The sequence below is a fragment of the Ailuropoda melanoleuca genome, chromosome 7 (assembly GCF_002007445.2).
Source record: "Ailuropoda melanoleuca isolate Jingjing chromosome 7, ASM200744v2, whole genome shotgun sequence".
Lineage (NCBI taxonomy): Eukaryota > Metazoa > Chordata > Mammalia > Carnivora > Ursidae > Ailuropoda > Ailuropoda melanoleuca.
This window is the reverse complement of record NC_048224.1, coordinates 18,982,959-19,004,145: the sequence shown is the minus strand read 5'-3', so window position 1 is coordinate 19,004,145 and position 21,187 is coordinate 18,982,959. Positions and strand designations below refer to the sequence as shown.

The 21,187-nt window shown below is 43.6% G+C and overlaps 2 protein-coding genes across 4 annotated transcripts in view; one reads left to right on the top strand and one right to left on the bottom strand.

Moving 5' to 3' along the window:
• The first annotated feature begins 3,065 nt into the window (after nt 1-3,065).
• MOB3B (MOB kinase activator 3B) overlaps nt 3,066-21,187 on the top strand; it is a 207,962-nt gene continuing 189,840 nt past the window's right edge. The window contains exon 1 of one of the 3 annotated variants that reach the window (XM_034663993.1): nt 3,066-3,292. The gene's annotated coding sequence lies outside the window, so the exon portion shown is untranslated. Of the gene's footprint in view, nt 3,306-3,522; nt 4,003-21,187 lie in introns of those variants that run through there. The other 2 variants (XM_034663992.1, XM_034663994.1) reach the window with 2 other exon arrangements.
• Nucleotides 8,070-8,696, bottom strand: IFNK (interferon kappa). The gene has a single exon (XM_002925949.4). The coding sequence runs from the start codon at nt 8,694-8,696 to the stop codon at nt 8,070-8,072; it is 627 nt and encodes a 208-aa protein (XP_002925995.1).

The window sequence follows — 21,187 nt, the reverse complement described above, 5'->3', positions numbered from 1 at the left end:
AAATTGGAGCAGGGAATATGGATAGGGAGTATTAGAAAGGGAGGGCGAAAATAATTTTAAGTAGAGTTGAAAGAGGAGCCCAAGGAGGATTTGGAGTAGCAAGTAGACAAAATATGACACCACTTTTACTGGAATCACACTGGCTGCTTTATTGAGGATAGTACATATGGGGGGGTGGGCAAGGTGGAAGCAGGGGGCCAGTTAGAAGGTTATTGCGATAACAGGTATTTGTGGCTTGGGCTGAGGGGGTGGAAAGAGGTCTGTCAGTGTTTGGATATCTTTCAAAGGTAAAGCCGATGAGATTTGCTGATAGATTAGAACTGGAACAGAAAAGGAGATAAGTCAGAGATGATCCTGTGATTTAGGGCTTTAAGCCAATGGAAGGTTGGAGAGGCCATTCACCAAGATGGGCAAGACAGCAGTGGAGAAAGTTTGAGGGAGAGGATGGGTGTAGGTTGGGTGGACTCTTGGTACCCGAATCCTTCCCTTCCCCTAGTCTTTCCCTTCAGATTGCTTTTCCCGACAAGTAAAGAACCATACACATTAGGAATAATAGCCAGTGGGAAACAGTAGCTTGTTCAATTTGTGATGGAGCCAGTTTGCTATGTAACACTATGCAGAGCTCTAATAAAAGCTGGACTGGAGAATGAGGTGTAGCCCAGGACGCTCCAGGTGGAATGTTTGTGTCTTCCCCAAATCCACCTGCTGAATCCTATCCCCTAGGGTGTTCGTATTGGGAGGTGGAGCTTCTGGGAGTGATCAGTCATGAGGGTGGATGCCTTATGAGTGGGATTAGTGTCTTTATAAAAGAGGCCTGAGAAAGCTCCCTGCCCCCTTCTGCCTTGTGAGGACACAGTGAAAAGTTGTCTATGAGAAAGCAAGCCCTCACCAAACACTGAATCTGCTGGCAGTTTGATCTTGGACTTCTCAGTCTCCAGAACTGTGAAAAATATCTTTCTGTTGTTGAGAAGCCCCCAAGGTTTGTTGTAGTAGCCTGACCAGACAAAAACACAGGGGGACCAAGGAGGGCTTGAATCTAAATGCTGGCCCTTCAGAGCACATTGTGAAGGTTAAGCCATCCTTCTCCAGCCCACCAGGTCACAGGCAGAGAAGCTGGGCCAGAGAGTGGGCAAGAGCTGGGGCATCGTTCACCACACTGACCCCACTCACTGATGAAAATTACCCAGGAAACATGGATGGCCCCTCCCAATCACGAGATTTACCATTCTTCCCCAGGGAAGAAGCCACTAAGGGGCTGGAAGTGGGATGAACATTCTCTCTTCCCATAGGCAAAGCTGAAACGCAAGGAGAGAGAGAGACAGTTCCATTAATGTTTATTGATTAGAGTTGAATGCCCTCTTCACCCTGCACATGCCCTGCTCATCTATAGCCTAGAGAGTGAGTCCTATCTCCACAGGCAGAATTTGGATCTCGATGTTCCGCTTTAGTTTCTGAGCCAAGAAACCTCATTTTTCCTCTCTTGACAGGACAGAAAAGATCATGCCATGGGAATTGTTAGGCAGACAACAGACTTCCCAATTAGGGACTAGCCAGTGAAAAGGGAAGGACAATTAAACGTAAACTGGGGTAATTAAGAGATACTTCCATCCTGATTGTTCTGGATGATGAAGAGAGTTCTGATTGCCCTGAGGCCAAAAGGTTTGAGCAGTGACTAGGGTTTGAGGCAGTTTGGAAATGAAATTGCATTAATAATAAAGAGAATCATTACTTAATGGCTGTATATTTGTATCTGACTATTTTCCCCCTCATGTTTGAGTTTCTTATTTACAATCTCCAAAATCTTTGCATTGCCCAAGTGACACAGAATTAAATGTAATCACTTAGTGTTTTAATCACTGTCACTTAGTATTAATATAATACCATGCCTATTTGACTATTAAATATTTCTTACAATATCAGAAATGACTTGATATTGAAGATGTGTGTGGTTTTAGAGGTTCTCATTTAGGAGTGGCAGAAACCACTTTTGGGGGGAGGATGTTAACCCCTCACATATCCTAATTTCTACTTAATGTATTTCCATACTTCCCGGATGTCGGGTGGCTCAGTCAGTTGAGTCTCTGCCTCCGGATCAAGCCCTGCGTTGGGCTCCCTGCTCAGTGGGGAGTCAGCTTCTCCTTCTTCCTCTGCCCTTCCCCCGCGCCCCCCACCCCGCTTGCGCGTATGCTCTCTCAAATATATATGTATATATAATTTATAGTTTATAATATATAATTTATATATTTATAAATATATAGAATTTGTATATATTTATATCATATATAATATATTATATATTTTATAAAATACATATAATTTATAATATATAATTTACATATTATAATTTATAATATCTATATAATTTCCATACTCTTTAAAGTGTGTAGTCAGTATTGTAAAATGCAATACTTAGTCGTTTGGTACTCTTTAATCAATATGTATTAAGGTGCTATAGGAAAATAAAAAGATGTGGAAGACATTATTTTCCTTAGGAAGCTTATATCTAGTGACTCCGACTATTAAGACTACTTTCTACGCCTAGTTTACCCTTAAAACTACTTGCAAGGTAGATAGTGCTCTCCCAATTTACAGAGGAAAATACTGGTTTAGAGGTCATAGACCAAAATCACACAGTAGGAGGTCGCAGGGTGTGCCTGGGCTTCAAGGCTATGCTCATTCCACTACTCCCAGGCTGTTCTAGTAAATCCTCCAGAATCTCAGTATTTTCCAATGATTAATGCTCCCCCTCTGTCAGTAGTTTCCAACAGAGTCTTTTTCAGCAAGTCAGAAAATCTTGGAGCAGGTGGTTTCCCCCTTTCCAGGTGCCTTGGCTGTGTGCGGACCCAGAACGCGTCCTTTCTGATGCCTGTCTCCCTCTCCGCCCTGGCGAGAGGGTCTCCGTCTTTTCCGAAAGGAGCGGAGCACGCGTAGACGGCCCATTCCCCACCTCTGCAGGAGACAAGAGGAGCCTCCCGGCGACCTGACTTCTTTTCCCCCACGGAGCTGCCATTCCGCGGGCGGCCGCCAGGGGTCCCCGCTCGGCTCCCCCGCGAGATAGCCGCGCACCGGGCGCCTGTGGGGGCTACTTCGGAGCTGCGGCGGCTGGAGCTCAACCCCCGCGCTCGCTCGCCCGCACGCTCCGGGAGACCGCGCGTGCTGGCCCCTCGCCGCTCGTCCCGCGCTCGCCGCGTGGATCCGCAAGCGTCGCCCGTCCCGCCCCCGGCTCACCCTCCTTCTCAGGCGCCGGCTGCGGCTGACCCGGCGCAGGAGCCAACAGGGCCGCGGGCTGAAGGTAAAAGCCCACGGTGAGTGAGAGCCCGCGCGGGGCGAGGCGAGGCGAGGTGGCGCCGCCCGGCAGCTGCTGGCCCCCGGTGGCGCCCGGGCGGGGCGGGGAGCGGCGCACCTGGGGGCGGGCGCAGCGAGGGGGTGGTGGGGTGGGGTGGGGGCGACGGCTCCGAGGCTGGGACCCGCGTCAGACCCCTGCCCGCGCCTCGGCTCAGGCCGGCTGCTCGCGCTCCCTTCTCGGGCGGGAACGAGAGTCCAGTCCCCAGCCCGGGCTCCGGGGCCTTGATTGTGAAAGCTCTATCAGTGAAATGCATCTCCCCGCGGGCCACAAGTGCGTCCCGGAGCCGTCCCGAATCGCGGGTGACTGCCGCGTGCGTGTCGGGCTGCGGGTGGCGGGAAGACAAACTTTTGCGAAAGTGCGCCTGGGCCGGAGCACCGCGCTCAGGGCGTGTGCGGAGGCTGGACGCGGGCTGCGCGGGGGAAGCCCGCTCCGCCGGCCCGCTCGCCCCGGGCACTGGCGGAGCTTCGGGGAGGGAGCGCGTGGGTGAAGGATGGACAAAACCCTGCTGACCCCTGGGGCCAACAACTGTCAAACATCTGGAATCCAGCCCCTCCCTTCCCAAGGAAGGTGAAAACCCCTCAACTTTCCTTTGATTGTCCTCCTTGCTTTGGGACCCCTCTCGGAATGGAAAAGGGCCGACCTCTGGTGCCTGGCAAGTGAGTACAGGAGACTCCCAAGCCCCTCAGGCTCCCCCTTCACCCACCTTCCTGACCACCTCCCAGATGTCCTCCCCGCAGGGACCACGCCACAGAGCCCGCGGGGATCGTGACGAATGGTCTTTTGTTTCTCCGCGCCTCCCCTATTGTTTGCCTTTGCAACATCTGGCGGGGCTGGCGGAGAGCAGGACGCCCCCCGGGTCCTCCCCGCACTCCCCCACCCCCAGCCAGCCTCACGGCCGGCTCCCCCGGGGATCCCGACCAGGGAAGGCGAGGAGCCCGACCCCAGCGCGGCCGCCGCACCCAGGCCCTGCGGTTAGAGGGCGGAGGGAAAGTTGCTGCTTCCCCGCCTCCTCGGCTGCCTGTGGCCCGCGGCGCGTTTCTCAGATCTGATCCCAGATGCGCCGCGAAGGGCGCAGCCGGAGAGAGGTGCCGCTTTCCCGAGAGTGGAAGCGGCCTTCCGCCTTCACCAGGGTGTCCTTGGGTGGCCCCAGTGGATTTAAATCTCCGCCCGAAGGCCTGTGGCTGGGCCGCTTCCAGGCCAGCGGAACGGCATCAGGGCACTTTTGGTAGGCAGAAAGCCTGGGTTCTGGGGTCTGCGAGTTTCCAAGGGCTGGAGTACAGGCGAGAATGGAGAAAGAAATAACCCAGGAAGCCTCAAGACTTTGTCTAGAAAGAGTGGTTAGGTGGCTCCCTCCAGACTGAACGTGGAATTTTGACTTGGGGTAGGGCTCCAAGCTGAAATGCCAGGTCCCCTGTCAGCATTTAGAAAAAGCAAACCGGAGGACACCGCACAGGCGCCGCCGGGGCAGTGTTCAGGCTTCCAGGCCCTTGCCAACCAGTGGCTTGGGACTGCCTCCGGGTTCCCCTGGGGGTGCGCCTGTTAGATTCTACGTGACCATGTTTCTGCGCCTTCCCTCACATACTAGATGCTTACGCATCGTGCTTTTTCGTAGTGAGTGTAGATTGTTAAAGAAGTAGGGCAAAAGCAAAGTAGCTACTCTGAGAAGGCAGGGTTCCCGTGCGGTGCCTGGTGCCTGGACGGTCGTTTTGTCTGTGAGGGGAGGCCAACCCTGTGCACCTGTTAAAATCTAGACATGCTCGGCTTTACTTATAGTGGTGTTGCCAGCTTTTTCTGATGGAGGCCCAATCATCCAAGGAAGCTCAGTTACACTTTATACCCTCTACCTTTTGATCCCTTCCCCAAGCCTGAAGAGGGAGGAAACAAGCTTCCATCGGAAGCTTCCACCCGTGACCTGGGTACCCACTCAAACATTTTAAGTGGGAGCTCTGCACAGTTCTAGGGGTTTTCTCTTTACCTGACTTAACAGAAATTTGACTTCCATTCAAGAAATAAATAAAGGCGACTACTAAGTCAGGAAGGTGTACACAGAGCACTTTGGCGATTTCTGGGTATTACCGGTGGCACCAGCAAAAGAAAAACAGCAAACTCTTTGAAACACTGGAAGGCACTTTAGAAACGTCTCATTATGAAAATGATGCCTAAGGAAGGATTCCTTTGAAATTCAGCAGCAGTAGCAGCAGGAGAGAAGCAACCAGGCAGACCTGGGTTGGTCAAGAAGTGCCCAAAGGCATCATTAACCAAGTGAGAGGGCAGTGTTTGTCCCAGTCTACCCCAGTAAGGAAAACAGGGTAATTGTAGTGGAAGATGAGCTTGTACAGTTTTTTTAATTTTAGAATTAACCTCCCCTCCCCCGAATCATTGTAGAAAAAACAGAAACACAAAGAGATAAAAATGAAGACAAAAGGAAGGGGGATATTGAAATGAGGCTCCAGTGAACGGTCTTATCCAATGATTTCCTTGGATAAATTTCTGGAGCTTAGTATAGCTAGGTTGGAAGAGTTAATGCACTTTTTAGGATATTTAAGATCGGCATATTGTCCTGTAGGAAAGTTGTGCCACTTTACTGGCTGTCTAACAATATACAAGAGAATTGTTTTTTCTGTATCCTGTACCCCACTCACACTCTGTATTATAATCACTCTTTTTCATTTCTGCCAGGTGGATGGGAGGTATCCTCCTGTCTTCTTTTGTATTTCTTTAACCGCAAATGAGGTTAAACATTTTTCCTGTTGTCTGTTAGTAGTTCTTCCTTTATGACGATGTCAGTTTATGTCCTTCACCTGTTTTTTTCAGTGGGAACGTTCTCCTTTTTCTGACTAGAGGTGCTCTTAATAAAAGCATACTGTTCTGACTTCTGACTCTGCCCTTGTAATCTGACAATCTTTATTGACTTGAAGTGCCTATTCTCTTCCTTCTAGCATAGCAAACATTTGGCAAGACTGCAACCATAAATTGCTGAAATAACTGACATGATCTTAGCAGAGTTATTAGGGAGACTATGCAAAAGCATTATTAGAAAAAATCTTGGAAAATAATACCAAGTGTATACTTTCTGCTTAGTAGCGCACATGCCCCAACATCTTTACAGTTTATGGTGCCTTCCCCCCCCCATTTAGAACAACTCTTGATGAGTTGTTTTTACTAAATGGATTTTACAAACTCATTTTATTTGCATTCCTTCCACTGATAACCAGTGTACCACAATCCAAACTTTTAATTTTTGCCTGAAATTTGCCTCAGTGTTATGACTCTCTGGCTTTACCATTTGAGTCCTGTACTTGAACGAACTTTGTACGGTTCAGGAGCTTGCTTTTGAAACAATATAGCAGGAAAGTTCCCCAAGGGTGGAACCAGGTACATTCATGCATTTGCATTTGTGAGGCCACAAATCTCTATGTTAACTCTTGCTTGAAGGTAAGGAATTCTGAAATGGGGAGAAGGGGAGAGAGGAAGAAAGAAATTAATTTCAGCTGGATGATGGATTAATACAGATGAAGGATCACACAAGAAAATTTAAGTAAATAATCTAGATAATCTGGATACAAAATAATTTCTAAAAAGGTAAACTATATTAAAGTGTCATGTATTATTACTAGTTTATTTAACGGAAAGGGGTCTTCTAATTGGGAAAATCCAATGTGAAAATCAATGTGAAATATGACTGCAGGTACTTCATTTTAGGCATTTAAAAAAATACAGAAAAACAACGCAAGGCAGATATTATACTTTTCTGCCGCATTTTCCATGCCCTTGAAATCAGATAGTAGCAGTAGGGATGAACTGTGTTTTCTACATTAGAATCACTGGCTCTCAAAGGTTGAATGAGAACTTAATGGCCATCTAATTCAACCGTCTGATATCACTGAGTATCTTCATTCTCTTAAAAAAAATAGAATGCCATCCTACAGACTGTATCATTTCAAACAAACCAAACTGAGAAGCAAATAGGACAGAAATTTCACCTTCTTCTTCTTTTTTTTTTTTTTTTTTTTTTTTTTTTTTGAGGGCAGGGGGAGAAAGGGAGTGTTTTAACTGTATGAAAGTTTGTATAAGCTCCTTTAACATGCTCAGCTTTATAGAATAAACAGCCTTGGCAGCATGACAGTTAAATCACTGAGGTGTTACATTTTGCAACATTCTCTCATTCATATCCTCTAGCATTGGCTGGGTAAAGTTCAAAGGTCCTTGAGCAAAGCAAGTACAAAATAACAAAGGGAAAGAGGAAGAAAAGAGTAGAACATGGAGAGGATCTTATTCCCTTAAAACTAACTTCAAAATTTCTAACAAGACTATTGGTACCCAGGGGACGGTTGGCATCGCCTTTTAGAAAGGTGGATATAGCTGATGTCTCAAGGCCAACTTTTTTTTTTTTTTTTAAGATTTTATTTATTTATTTGACAGAGAGAGAGAGACAGCCAGCAAGAGAGGGAACACAAGCAGGGGGAGTGGGAGAGGAAGAAGCAGGCTTCCCAGTGGAGCAGGGAGCCCGATGTGGGGCTCGATCCCAGAACCCTGGGATCACACCCGGAGCCGAAGGCAGACACTTAACAACTGATCAAGGTCAACTTTAGAAAGAGTAAACATTATCTAAATCACTGCCACTCCAACGGTGGGCAGGCTTATAGGATTGCCCAATAATTCTTAAAAAGAAGATGAAGGAGATGTTGGAGAGAAAAGGAATTTTAATTCTCAAAAAAATACCTTATTTCTTCCTGAGCAGTGCTGCAAATTTCTGAAAGTAGTAGAAACACCTTCTGATTTCCACTCGGATGATTTCCCAGGCACAATGACTGTATTTTTTTTCTTTCAGAAAGTTGTCTATCCTATTGAAATATCTCCTCAGTTCTAGGTTGCTCAGCTGGGGGACCAGAGCTCCTGACCAGTTCATCCCATCCTCTTCCAACTCTTTTGAGTCTTCCTTTTCTTTCTCCTCTTCCTCCAAGCATTGTTCCAAGTACTGCAACTGCTGGTCGAGTCCGATTTGGATTTGTTTCAGGTAGTCCTTTTCCCAAGTGGATGTGAAGGTGTACTGACTGAAGATGTTGAAGGCCTGTATGGACATTTCATAGAAGGCCTCCTTGATGTACCTTTTGGCAGGCTGGGTGTGTGATAGGATCTCTTGGGGCAACTCAAAAGCTTTGGTTTCTCTTAGGCACTCTACAGGAAAGGAACTGCTCGTACTGCTCAGAAGTCTCAGATTTTGCCAGGTGACTTTCCTCAGGTGAAAATGCAGCAAGTTACAGTCCAGAGAGAGGATGCCAGTGATGAGCAGACCCACAAGGCATGCAGACTGCAGACACTTCCGAATCACATCAGGCTTAGTGCTCATTTTTTCCCCCCAAGCTAAAAAATCCACCAGACTCAAGGTTGACAGTGATGTTTTAGGTCTTAAGTATTCCTTCACGTGCCTTTTATACACCCGAATAATCTTCAGTGGGGAGGAGTTTTCTCACTCCTCATTTTATGTTTCTCAGGGTTTCAACCCCTTTCCTTTGCCTCTGAGATTTGTTTTGACTTTGGGTGACTAGGCTGACTTTGGAAATGCTAATCTTTCTCTTTAAAGTGAGCAAGGCATTACCATTGCATTACCTGAGTTGTCTGGATGACCCATCCCAGTACTACTGGATTGTCATAACAAGATTGATGCAGAGTATTTCAGAAAGAACTGAAAGTTCTGACTCTATACATGCACTTATCCAACACTATTACATAAGAGAGCAATCCGTTAAAGAATTTTTTTTTCTTGTATCTGGCCATGTAGCCAAACATCTTCTCTCATTGAGTTAATCATAGACATTGGACAAATGACTTTAATTATTTGATTGCAAGGCCACCAGAACATAACATAGCTTAGGTTTCTCTAATCTTGTTAAATTAAGCTTCTCTATTTGGATATTTTCTCTTTTTATTTTCCTGGGTCTCAAGATGAAACACAGAGTTGGTCGATTGAGCATGGCACTTACTGAAAGCTCGCTTGTTTTCTGTTGTCATTAGAAAATGTTGATACTCTCCAACCATCCTTTCCTTTAGTTAAACCCAAACTAACGCTTCCATGGCTGCCTAACATTTCACACGCCTCTGATACCTGTCATAGAAATACTTACTACCTATATTACTCTATGTGTGCACTCTCTAAATTCTGATTTCACAGATTTTATGAGGTGACTAACCTGGAAAAATAATTTGGAAAATGGGCACTTTAATATTTTGTAATTATAACATTATAAGTTGACACAACCTCTCTAGAGAGCAAAATGATGATATGTATCAAAAGTCTTAAAAATGTACATGGTCTTTGACTCAGCAGTTCTTCCTCTAGGAATTTAAACCCAAGAAATAATGATGGACATCTTTAAAGACTTAGCTGTCAGGAAGTTTATCACAGAAAAAAACGGAAAACAATTTAAATGTTCAGTAGTAGGTAGGTGGTTAAGTAATTCATCAGTAGAAAATTTCTATGTGAGTATTAAATCTTAGGTTGTGGGAATATGTTTGGTCACTTGGGTAAATTCACTTTGTAGTTTAAAACCAAGCTTACATGGGTAGTATATAGAGTCTGATAGCATATTTGTGAAATACCTACATGTGCATATATGTACAGAAATAAATCTAGAAGTATACATGCTACAAATATTTTCTCTAACTAGAAAAATATGCATTTGCAATGTGACCAATATATACTACTTTCTTTACTTACACATTTCCATTCTAGGATACTTTCAAAAGAAATGTGATTTTACCCCAAGACTCAGTTCCCATTCCATAGAATAACATAGGATATGTGGGAGTTCAGTGTACCATTTTTACAACTTTTCAATAAAAATATATACGTTTATATATATATACATATATTTATGATTAAACATACACACAGAGTCTATAAAGTACAAAGTATCTCTGAAGACCATACCTGCTTATATGGCTCACATAACTTCTTCCATCGAAAACTTGTTACCTTGTCCTAGGCAGAATTGCTTGTCCCTCTTTTGGGCTTTTAAATGCTTTGTCCCCCTTCATTATGGCTTTTTTAAAGTGCTTAATTGTGTGAGTGTTGATTTCCCAACTTTGTATACTTCTCCCTCCCCTACCCACTTAAAATGCTTTGACTACTTTGCACTTATCTGAGACAGTTCAACCTTACTAACTGAACTAAGAGCTTTTTCAATTGAATTACTATGCTAAGAGGTTCTGTTCATAGGTGATGGAGGTCCCTCTTGAAGGTCCCTCTATTTTCTGCCATGTACAGTTTTGCCATTTTATCCTGCTCACCCCAAATTTCCTCCCTGTATAGTCATTCCATATCACATCCTCGTTTATTCAGAACTGTATTTTTAGCTAGTACCACATGCCAATCACTGGGCGGGTCTTGAGGATGGAAGAGTAAGGTGTAGTCCATGATCTCAAGGAGTCCATGATTGATAAAGCAGGCACACTCTGAGTGTTTTAGGTAGCTGGAGTAATTCATAGGTCTTCCCTATAGCATGGAGCTCATCCCCATGTGGTGTAAATGTTAATTGATGCTGATGGTGCCAAGATTCATGACCACGAAGGAAAGATGATTGACATGTATACCTTCCTGTCTTCCACTGTTAGCTGTTTAAAAGTTCTTATCTATGCCTGATTTTGCAAACAAAAATACAGAACACCCATGCAATATTTGGGAACTACCCATACTAAAAAAATCACTCATCATTTACCCCAAATTCAAGTTTAGCTGGTTGTCTCGTTATTTTACCTGGTAACCCTATCCACCATGCAAACTCCCATTGACCTCTTAGAGTAGAGCTCAGACAAGAAGCCCTTCACAGGAAACCATTCCTCTGCTAGCTGTTCACCTCATGGAGAAGTGCATTCAGTTGCATAACTCTGTGCTGGCTTGTGCATTTCCCTAAAAACTTGTGCACAGCATGCTCCCAAGGGGCACCTGTCATACTAAAAATATTACATGTGCACGCACATGTACACACACACACACACACACACACACACACTGCTCTGATCAGAAACGTTATTAGATGATCAGTCATTGGTCTTGCCCCTGTTCTGTAAAAGCCATGCTATGTGAGTATATCTCAAAATATCAGGAAAATTGAAAAGAATGACAGTGTAAGGAAATGTTTTTATCCCCTAATTTGTCTGTTACAACTGCTCCATCTGTCTTTACAGCTGTGTGCTGCCATAGCTAATGATATTTCCATGATAGCTGCTCTTATTTCTCTAGCATGTCTTGAGATCATTTGTAGTGGTCAGGCTTTCCTCAGAGGGAAAGCTGATTAGCAGGGGCTGCCTTGTTGATAGAACTGTGTAAAGTCCGTATGGGTTATAAGGTGAACAATAACGGGCAAGACAAAATTTGTTGGACAAAATGGCGATGACACACTTCAGTCTAGACAGGATTGCTGTGATTCAGCTCAGGAGCATTTCATATTCTCTGGTAGGATTTATTGCTCTCCATGAAAAGGCAAGTTTCAAACCAAGGTGAGTGTAACATGTTGATCATCCGTGTTACTCAGTGCATGAAAGTAGGTTCTTCCATTTGTGGGGTCAGAAGGTGATTGAGCCCAGTAGAGAGCTCTGAGATGGGGAGCCATGCATCCCTCCCTGGCGGTGCCTTCCCCAGGGTATGCAGACCGTGGTCACCACAAAGCTGCGTACAGCTGTTTTAGCTCCAGACCAGCCCTGAAGCTCTAACTTGGTGTTTTGCTCCTTCTCCCTGCCTCCCGCATTGGGGTCAGCCTCTCTCATGGTCTTCTAGTCCTCTTCTTGGCTGTTCTTTTACTGGTGTTCCTGATGTAGAAATTTATAATGACTACATAAGTAATACATGGAAATGTCTTTATAGTAAACATTTAAACATTTTAGATAAAGGGAAAGCTCTGCTTGCCAGCTCCGCCTCATGCCATACCACTGTCCTCCCTGAGATAACTGGTGATTAGTTTGATATGTGTCCTTGTTTGATACCAGTCTCCCCACAAAACATGAAGTTCTGTGAGCACAGTGCAACAACTGGCTTGCTTGCTGTCGTCTCTGGAATGTCCAGCAAGACCCCCAGGGATCAAGAGAGACCCAGATCACCTCCTTGGATGATATGTGGCCCAGTAGCGGGGAGATTTGTGTCTACTTTTGAAAATTGCCAAACCAGCGTTATAAAAGTTGTGATATGCTTTAAAGTTTAATCCTGTAAGTGTATCTCTGACTGTATGTATGATATCATTTGCATATGATCTAAATAATCTACACTGTAAACATTTCATGAATATGAGGCCCAGGATAAATGGCTCACTGGACCCGGATCAGACAGATCCAGGTGCCTTGGCACAAAGCACCTGGCATAAAGTAGGCGCTTAATAATTATTTGTTGGATGACTGAAAGAATGAAACTAGGTCTCGATGACAGGGAGATTGTTTGGTGGTTTAGTTCTTTCGGTGTAGGGATATGGAGAGGACAAAGTTGGGCATTGGGGAAATTGACAAGTTCACAGAATGGTGGGTAGGAGCTCAACCACCACTGCTTTCTCTTTGGGATGCCCACGGCTGGTTAGGTCATGAGCACAGCCATACCTCTACTGTAGTGGTATCACATAGTTTTGTGTCTTTTGGGTGACTCACATATCTAACTGTCCAGACAGAGTTTTGTATCCATGGAATCTCTCACATGAAGACACTAAATATTTGTTGAATAAAAAACTGCCATGTGATTTCTTCTGGTTCTCAAGTTTGCTGTGCAAGCAAAACTGCTGAGAGGTTCCAAGACCATTCCTTCCTCCTCCTTCCCCCCAGCATCGCCACTTCCCTATTATATTAGATGCTCCCAGTAGCTTTGTTTTGTTTTGTTGGTTTTGTTTTGTTTTTAATCATATCACTCTCAAGGAGGCTCTTTGGACAGACTTACCCTTGGTTCTTTTTTATAGGTCAGCTTCAGATGATGCATGTAGGAACTTGGGCACAGAAATAATGTTAGCTTTTAGAAAATGATCCCTGGCAAAAGGACATTTACCATGTGAAATTTAAGCAAATAAATATCCATCATCAGTAAAACATACCCTCAGTTTGGGATTACCAGAACAGATTCCACCTGTATCTTTGTTTCTCTTGGTCTGTTTGAACCCTAATGGGGCTTTCACTTTACTCACTGAGTAAATGTGGATTTCTTCCCAGAACACATCCAAGAGTGCCCATAGTCGGGGAAGAAACAGCAAGAGTGGAATGAGTGATGGACAGACATGTCCCCTTGTCTGGGATAAATATTTATTTATTTAAAAGATATATTTATTTGAGAGAGAGAGAATGAGTGAGCAGAGGGGAAAGAAAGAATCCTTAAGCAGAATTCATCCTGAGCGTGGAGCCTGATGTGGGACTTAACGTGGGGCTCGACATGGGGCTCAATCCCAGGACCCTGAAACCATGACCTGAGCCGAAATCCAAAATCAGGTGATTAACTGACTGAGTCACCCAGCGTCCCTATCTTGGATAAATATTTAAAAGTGGTTACCATTGCAGAGAGGACAGGGTCTTCTTTTAATTACTGTCAGCTTGCATGAAGTCATAGGTTTCCTGACATTTATGAATAACAAAGAAAGGCATTATTATGGGAAAATTTAAGTGAACTTTTCTCAGACTGACAGAAGACTCACAGGCCTCAATTTTTAGGATTTCTTTAGGGTCTGAGCAATGCTTGGGTTTGGGGATAGTGTCTAGGAATAATCTATTGGATCCAGGGGGAGTGGGGAAGGGCCTCTTCTTGCCAAGACCCCTGCCCCTTGGTAGCCTGTGAAGTGCAGAATCTAAATCATAGAATGTAGGGTTAGATGGACTCTTAGAGATTGGGACCAGAGGGGTGAATTGACTTGCCCAAGGTCACAGTGCTACTTAGGGCCAAAATCAGGCTGACATACAGGTCCTCGGACCTCATTGCCATCAATGTAAGCCTTTCACCAGCGAGCAGAAAAGTCTCTGCTCTCTGCCTCCACTGAGAGGAGCAGCCCACCCGCAGTCAAAGGAAAGGGGATTGTGGAGGCTGGAAGCTGTCACTGTCTTGAGGCTGGGAAGGGAGAACCAGAACTGAAGCTCTTTCTGGTACTTCACAGGGGCTTCTCAACTCTGTGAGAAAGGCGATAGCAAAGGAGGAAACCCTGAGTTAAGTCTGCTATCCCTAGTATTTCTCAAGGTTTTTTTGAATTCTGTAGATAAAGACTGGTTTCCCAGATTCCTGGGTCAGTTCAGGCCTGGAGAAGTGGCTAGGAATGAGTTTTCTGAGAGATTCCCCCATGTCTGAAATTAATGTGTTTATGTATTCATTACTTATATATCCAGTGTTTAACACATAGCATATGTTCAATGAATATTTATTGAACAAATAGGTGTATGTTTCACTATTTTACGACTTAATTTAAATTGAATTTCAGATCAGTTCAGCAACCTCTTCGTAGAACTGTATAGCTTTGAGCAAGTCACTTAAACTTTCTGTGCTTCATCTGTAAATAGGGATAATGAGAAAGAACCTCATCAGGTGGTTGTGGAGATATAAATTGCTGAGAATGGTGCCTGGTACATAGTAAGTGGTCAATAAATGATACACACCATCATCATTGTCGTCAACTGTTGCCTACAGAGTTAGACGCAACGACAAATTCTAAGAATACAGGTGCAGAAAAGCCAGATGTAGTACCTGTCCTTGCGGAGGTTCCTGGAGGCAGTGATACCTGGGCTGAATCTTGAAAGGCGGGAACTGATAGAAGTTTGAATTAGGACAGTGATAGTGGGTATGGAAGGGAATTAGCTAGGAGGTAAGATTGGCAAGTGTTGGTAAATGATTGAGCACGGGAGGGTGAGGAAGTAGAACTAGACCAGGAAAAAGCCCAGTCTTCTAACTAGGTATATGGTTGTGCCACCAACTAAGAGGTAGCATATGAGAGGAAGACCAGGCTTAGGGGAGCAACTGGTGAGTTTTGTTATGATGAATTGCTTGGAGTTGTCTATGGGATAGCCAAGTGGAGATGTTCATTCAGCAGTTGGATGTGTGGGACTAAATGAGGACAGGAGACCAATCGAGATGGGAGAGAGAGATTTGAAATTATTAGCGGAAACTATAGGTGATAATTTAAAACCATAAGAATCAGTTGGTTTATCTAAGGAGAACATGTAAGGTAGGAAGTGAGTGTGAGTGAGTATCAGAACCTTAAGCATCACCTGTGTTTAAAGAGTGGGTAGCGGAAGAGGAAGCTCACAAGGATGGTCACGGGGATGTGAGGAGAATGAAGATGGAGTATTTTGACTCTATCTGTCTCTGCCTCTTTGTCCAGATGACGCCTCATAATCCTTCTCAATACGGCACTCTCAGACAGCCATTCCCAATTAAATTATTTGCCATTATTGATCTAGACCTAATCCCATGTTATAGATGAGCTATTTGAAGTTCAGAGAGGGGAATTAATTCATTTAAGCCTAAGGTCAAAGTCTTTGTGCTCTTCTAGCAGATGCCTTCCATGAAATGCATCTTGTTGCCAGGTATGTATCTGTGAGATCTTGGCAGATGTCAGCTGGATTGAAGTATGGTTTGGGTATTTCACTTCTACCATTTAGAGCTATAGGAGTTGGGTATATTGGTTTCCTATGACTGCCCTAACAAATTTCCACAAACAGCATGGCTTAAAATAAGAAATTTATTCTCTCACAGTTCTGGAATCTAGAAGTCCAAAATCAAAGTGTCATCATGGCCATTTCCCCTCCAAACCTTCTAGGGAAGAGTCTTCTTTTGCCGCTTCCAGTGACTGCTGGTAATTCTTGTGTTCTTGGCTTGTTAGGTTCATCACTCTGGTGTCTGTCTGCACAGTCACATGACATCGTCCATGTATCTGTGTCCCTGTGTCTTCCAGACATTGCCTTTAGGTATTTTTGGTAGCAATCTGCATAGTTGTTATTAATAACAGAAGATGGTATTTATTTTCAGGTTACTAAGTATTGACTGTTCGTATAAATTATCATTATTTCTCATATCCATAGTACAATGCCAATGTTATTACCCTTAATTTAAAGAGGAGGAAATGGAAGCTTGGAAATATTAAGGGACCTGCCTGAGATCACATACCTAGAAACCTACCGAATCAGGATTCAAGCCCACGTTTCTCTGAGGCCTTATTGTGTTTTTACAGGATCTAGGGTTGGAACAGGTTTGGTATAAAATCCACTGTGTGTATCTATGCATTAATAGCCTATTTCATTCCCAAAACGATTTGAAGCAGCTTGTAAATATATACAATACAAGAGAATACAAAGTATTTAAATAAATCAGAGTTGAGGGAAAACGTGTAAAAAAGCAAGATAAAGTCAGTGGTACGGTTGGAACATAAGAATGCATGTCATAATGTCCAGTGTCATTATTGAAGAGGGTTGCAAATCTATCTCTGGGCTTTCTAGAAGCAAAGAGGAAATGTGATCTGTTAAAGTAATCACAGTGTCCAAAAGATAAAACAAACCATCAGCAAAGCTAAATCCTTAGTAGAAACAAAGCTTTCTTGGTACTAAGTCCTGGGAGGCATTTCTCCTGTGGGCCTTCAAGAAAAGAGCACTGTGGAATTTCCTGGGTAAAGACCCCAGCAACTGCCTTACAAGAGAGACTACCACCACATGTGTTGTGGGGGTGATTCTTGTAACCTCCCTCTGTGCAGGCAGATGTCACATGGCTCCTGTGCTGTTCCTTGGCAGGCGTTCTGTGGGGGCTTATTGAGTTTTCTCATGTTGAGTTACCGAATGGAGTTCTGTAGTTCAGCTGGACTGGGATAGCATGTCTTCACCATGGCTCAAAGTGGGGAAAAGTGTGTTCATTTGAGAATGTTGGCATTTTCAGGGACATTCAGTGTGGAGAGACTGCCCTGACATTTCCAGAGGCCCTGCCCAGATCCAATTCTGCATTTCCTATTATATGTTCAGAGGAACGTCTGGGAAACCTATTTGTAGGCATAGCTCTCCTCCAGTTAGTCAGAACTGGCAAAACAAGCTGTTCTGTCAGATTGACCCAGTGCCATATACCAAAGTGAAGTGTGTGCTGGATTTCCATATAGCCATCAGCTTGGTTTGCTGTACTCTAAAGGTGATGGTCTAGATATGGGAATCCAGGAAGTGGCTCGTAGTTTTACTCTGCGTTGAGGTGACTTGTTTCTCCTGAAAAAACTTCTTCAGAAGTTGGATAGCTTAAAATTCAAAGCGAGGATAGCCTTGTGTGATACCACGGATAATGAAATATTAGGACATATCCTTTTGAGATGATCGGTTTTGGAAACTTGGGTATTTTTCATTTAACAATAAGACTCACTGTGTGGAAAGGGCCTAATGGATGGCCCCAGAACTAAAACTTCTTTATTCCCAGGGGAGATGCAGATAAGAGAGCAGAAATTGGAATTGCTTTATAACCATGCCTGCCGGGACAGGATAGTAACACTTATCGACAAATGTGGTAATACAGATTCTCGTGGATGGTCCATGGGACAAAGAATGCTGGAATTATCTATTGCCTATATTGTCCATCCATTCATCCACCCATCTCTGAAGATATGATGCCTGAAACAAGGTAATAAAAAAGAAAAAAGAAAAGTTCGTGTCCTCATAGAGTGTCTAGATTTCCAGACAATAGAGAATAAAATTATAGGGTGTTGTAAGTGCTATGAAAGAAATAAACACGGCAAGAGGGTAATTGGGGAGGTGATGGCTGAACTGAGACTTGAAGGATGAAGAAAAGTCAACCATGTAAAGAGCTGGAGGGAGAGCATTTCAGGCAGAGAGAACTGGAAGTTCTAAAGCCCTGATGGAAAAGAACTGGGGATATTCAAGGAACACAAAGGCAGTTAGTTGGGTTGGAGTGAAGGGAATGGGGAGATTGGTACTAGGATAGGTTGGGATGGGGCAGGGCATGGCAGGCCATGAGGAAGTTCCAATTCTGTCCTAAGACCAGTGAAGACACATGAAAGAATTTTAAGCCAGAGAATGGTGTGATATGACTTGTGCTTTAGAGAGATTGCTTTGGGCACTCCTTGGGGGGAACATTCAGAGAAGGGGCAAGAGTGGAAGCAAGGAACCCAGGTTGAGAGTAGATATTTCAATATGCCAGGTAAGAGCTGTGGTGGCCTAGATAAAAGTGAGAGCAGTGGAGATGGAGAGAAGACTGATTGGAGAGATGTTTTTAAGTTATTTGGGATGCATTTGGGCCCAGGTGAACAGCTGTGATCACCAAAGGCAGTTTTCCAGAAGCGCCATTGATTATCCATCTACTCATAAGGTCTTTACTGCATTAACCGGACAGTTTTTTGAGAACCAGCAAGTAATCTTATTTGGCATTACATCTTTAACTGATGGCCTTCAACTAGGTTAGGCCCCTTATACTTTGGACAACAAAATAAATAATTTACTTAATTGGACTTTGGTTGTGGTTGAGGCTTATGTTTCTCAGGTTTCGCTTGAGACTTAAATTTCTGAGAGTGTCTTCTGATGTATTTCCTATGTGTACACAGGACAAATAGATATTACTGTACATTTTAACATTTAAATAAAATAATGTGTTTTTATGATCAGTTTAAACTATGGATTACTATCAATGGTCAAATATAATCATACAATTCTGAAGTTAAGAAAGTGATCCTACTTTGTCATTTACTCAATATAGATGAGAGCCTGGAGCTCACAACTTCAATTCTCACCAATTTGTTTTTTTTTTTTTTTTAAGTCTCAGAAATGTCTATTTGCATGAATGCTGTAGCACAAACTACCCTCCTTTTAAACACTGGTGCTTAATAGGCTGGATCGAGATGTTCTTAACACCGAAATCAAGCAATAGCAGGCTTCTCTTGTGTCACAGAAAAATTAAATCAATTAAGTGAATATTCTACATTTCAAAGTTTTCAACAACATTTTTCTTAAATTTTGGCACCTTCGATGGTTTATCTAGAGTAGAACTTAGTCTACAAGATATCCTAGTTCTAAATTATTTGCTTATTTTATAAGCTAGTGTCTGATTTGGCATACAATGATTAGAGTCGCTATTTTACAAATAATCTTTGAGTATTTCATAATTTTGCAAAAATGTCAAGACCTCCAGATGCTAGCTGTTCTAACAAACACATACAAGAAAGTAGAATGGATCAAACAGGATGGAAGCATTTCTTACCTATGTAAAGTTGAGACAGAGGTACTTGAGCTGTGGTTGGCCTTTTTCCAAGCAGTGGTCATGGACACAGAAACCCTGTATCTTGTGGCTCTGCCATCGTCCATGTGGCTTTCAAGGTTTCAGAGCTTATCTTCATCAAGCTGGGGCAGAACGGCAAGAGCTGGAGGGGTGTGAAGGGGATCCTTATATGAGCCAGGCTTGGAGGGCCACACATCTCCTCCAGCCATATCCTGTTGGTGGGAACTTGGTCATATAGTCATAGTCACAGCTAAGTGCAAGGGATGCCAGGGAATGTAGCCTAGCTATGTGCCCAGGATGAGGAGGGAATAGTGCAATAAACAGCTAGCCCATCTCTGCCATGCTCTTGATCTAGTAAGAGAAACAGTCTAGAAGTCGAAATGTGTGGGCATGGTATGAGTGGGCCTAGGGGTTGGGCTGGCACATTGGAACACTTTGTAGACACTCAATAAAGATTTTCTAAAATCCCTAAGCAGCTTTCTAATGAGGTGATTTTCTTTTTTTACTGAACAGCAGCAGCAGAAGTACTTTTGAGATAAAAGATTTGGGTGTTTTTTTTTTTCAAAATTATTCAAATGAGAAATTATTAATTTGGTGGCATTTAAAAAATCATGTTTTCCTTATAAGAAATACATTTTGATAGATACTGTCATTAACTTTCTTTAGAGAACAGAACCCGTAGCACTTACCTCCCCATGGGGACCAGCATGTAGAAGAAGGTCCTCAGGGTCATGGCTGGGCATCAACCATGCGTCAAGCACAATGTTACTAAGTTTGCAGATAGCATTTCACTTTATCACCAAAAGAACCTGCAGGATTTCATTTTACGGTTTTTCTTAAAGTTATTTTTTATTTATGTAATTGAAGGCAATCTATTATTTAGGTGAAAATAAGTCTTGAGTATATCATGTTCTAGATGAACGATTTCTAAGAATCACTTCAGTGGTGGGAGGACATGATCATTTCTAAATGCTGGATCGGTACCACATGACTTTGTCACTGGTCATTATTCGAAAGATACTTGTTGAGTGCCTACTGTGTGTCAGACACTTTCCAGAAGCTGGAGCTTCCTCTGGCTCACAGATCCTTTCAGCCTTGGCCCGACCAGTAGATCCGAGGGGACTTGGCAGAACAGCCGTGGTAGCTGATAAAACAAAGCGCCAGGGGACAAACCATCCAGTGTCATCCCCTGTACTGAATGCCATTGTGTAGCCGCTTCTTGAAACAATGAAGAAATCAACTGAGACCTGGAAACTCTTCATCAAAACACAGTTTGTTTGTTTTGTTTGTTTGTTTTGCCAGTCCCAGTTGCTGTAAGCTGACTTACTCTAAACCAGTTTATATTTACAGAGCCCGTGTTGTGAGTGGCATGCTAAGGAATGCAAAGTGGATTAAGAGATGCCCAGTGAGGAGAAATTAAGCTCTGTGTAGAATATGACAAATAACAAGACTGGGATGTTGAATAAATGCTCTGTGAATTTGCAGATATACAAAGGACCCCTTTGGCTAGAAAGACAAGAGGGAGAAGGAGGCAGTGAAGTCTAAATAGAAGATACTCTTGGGTCCCAGTTCTACCTCTTACTAGCTGTGCGACCGTGGGGAGTGTCTTATCTCATGGAAGCCTCCCTTTCTTTTTTTTTTTTTTT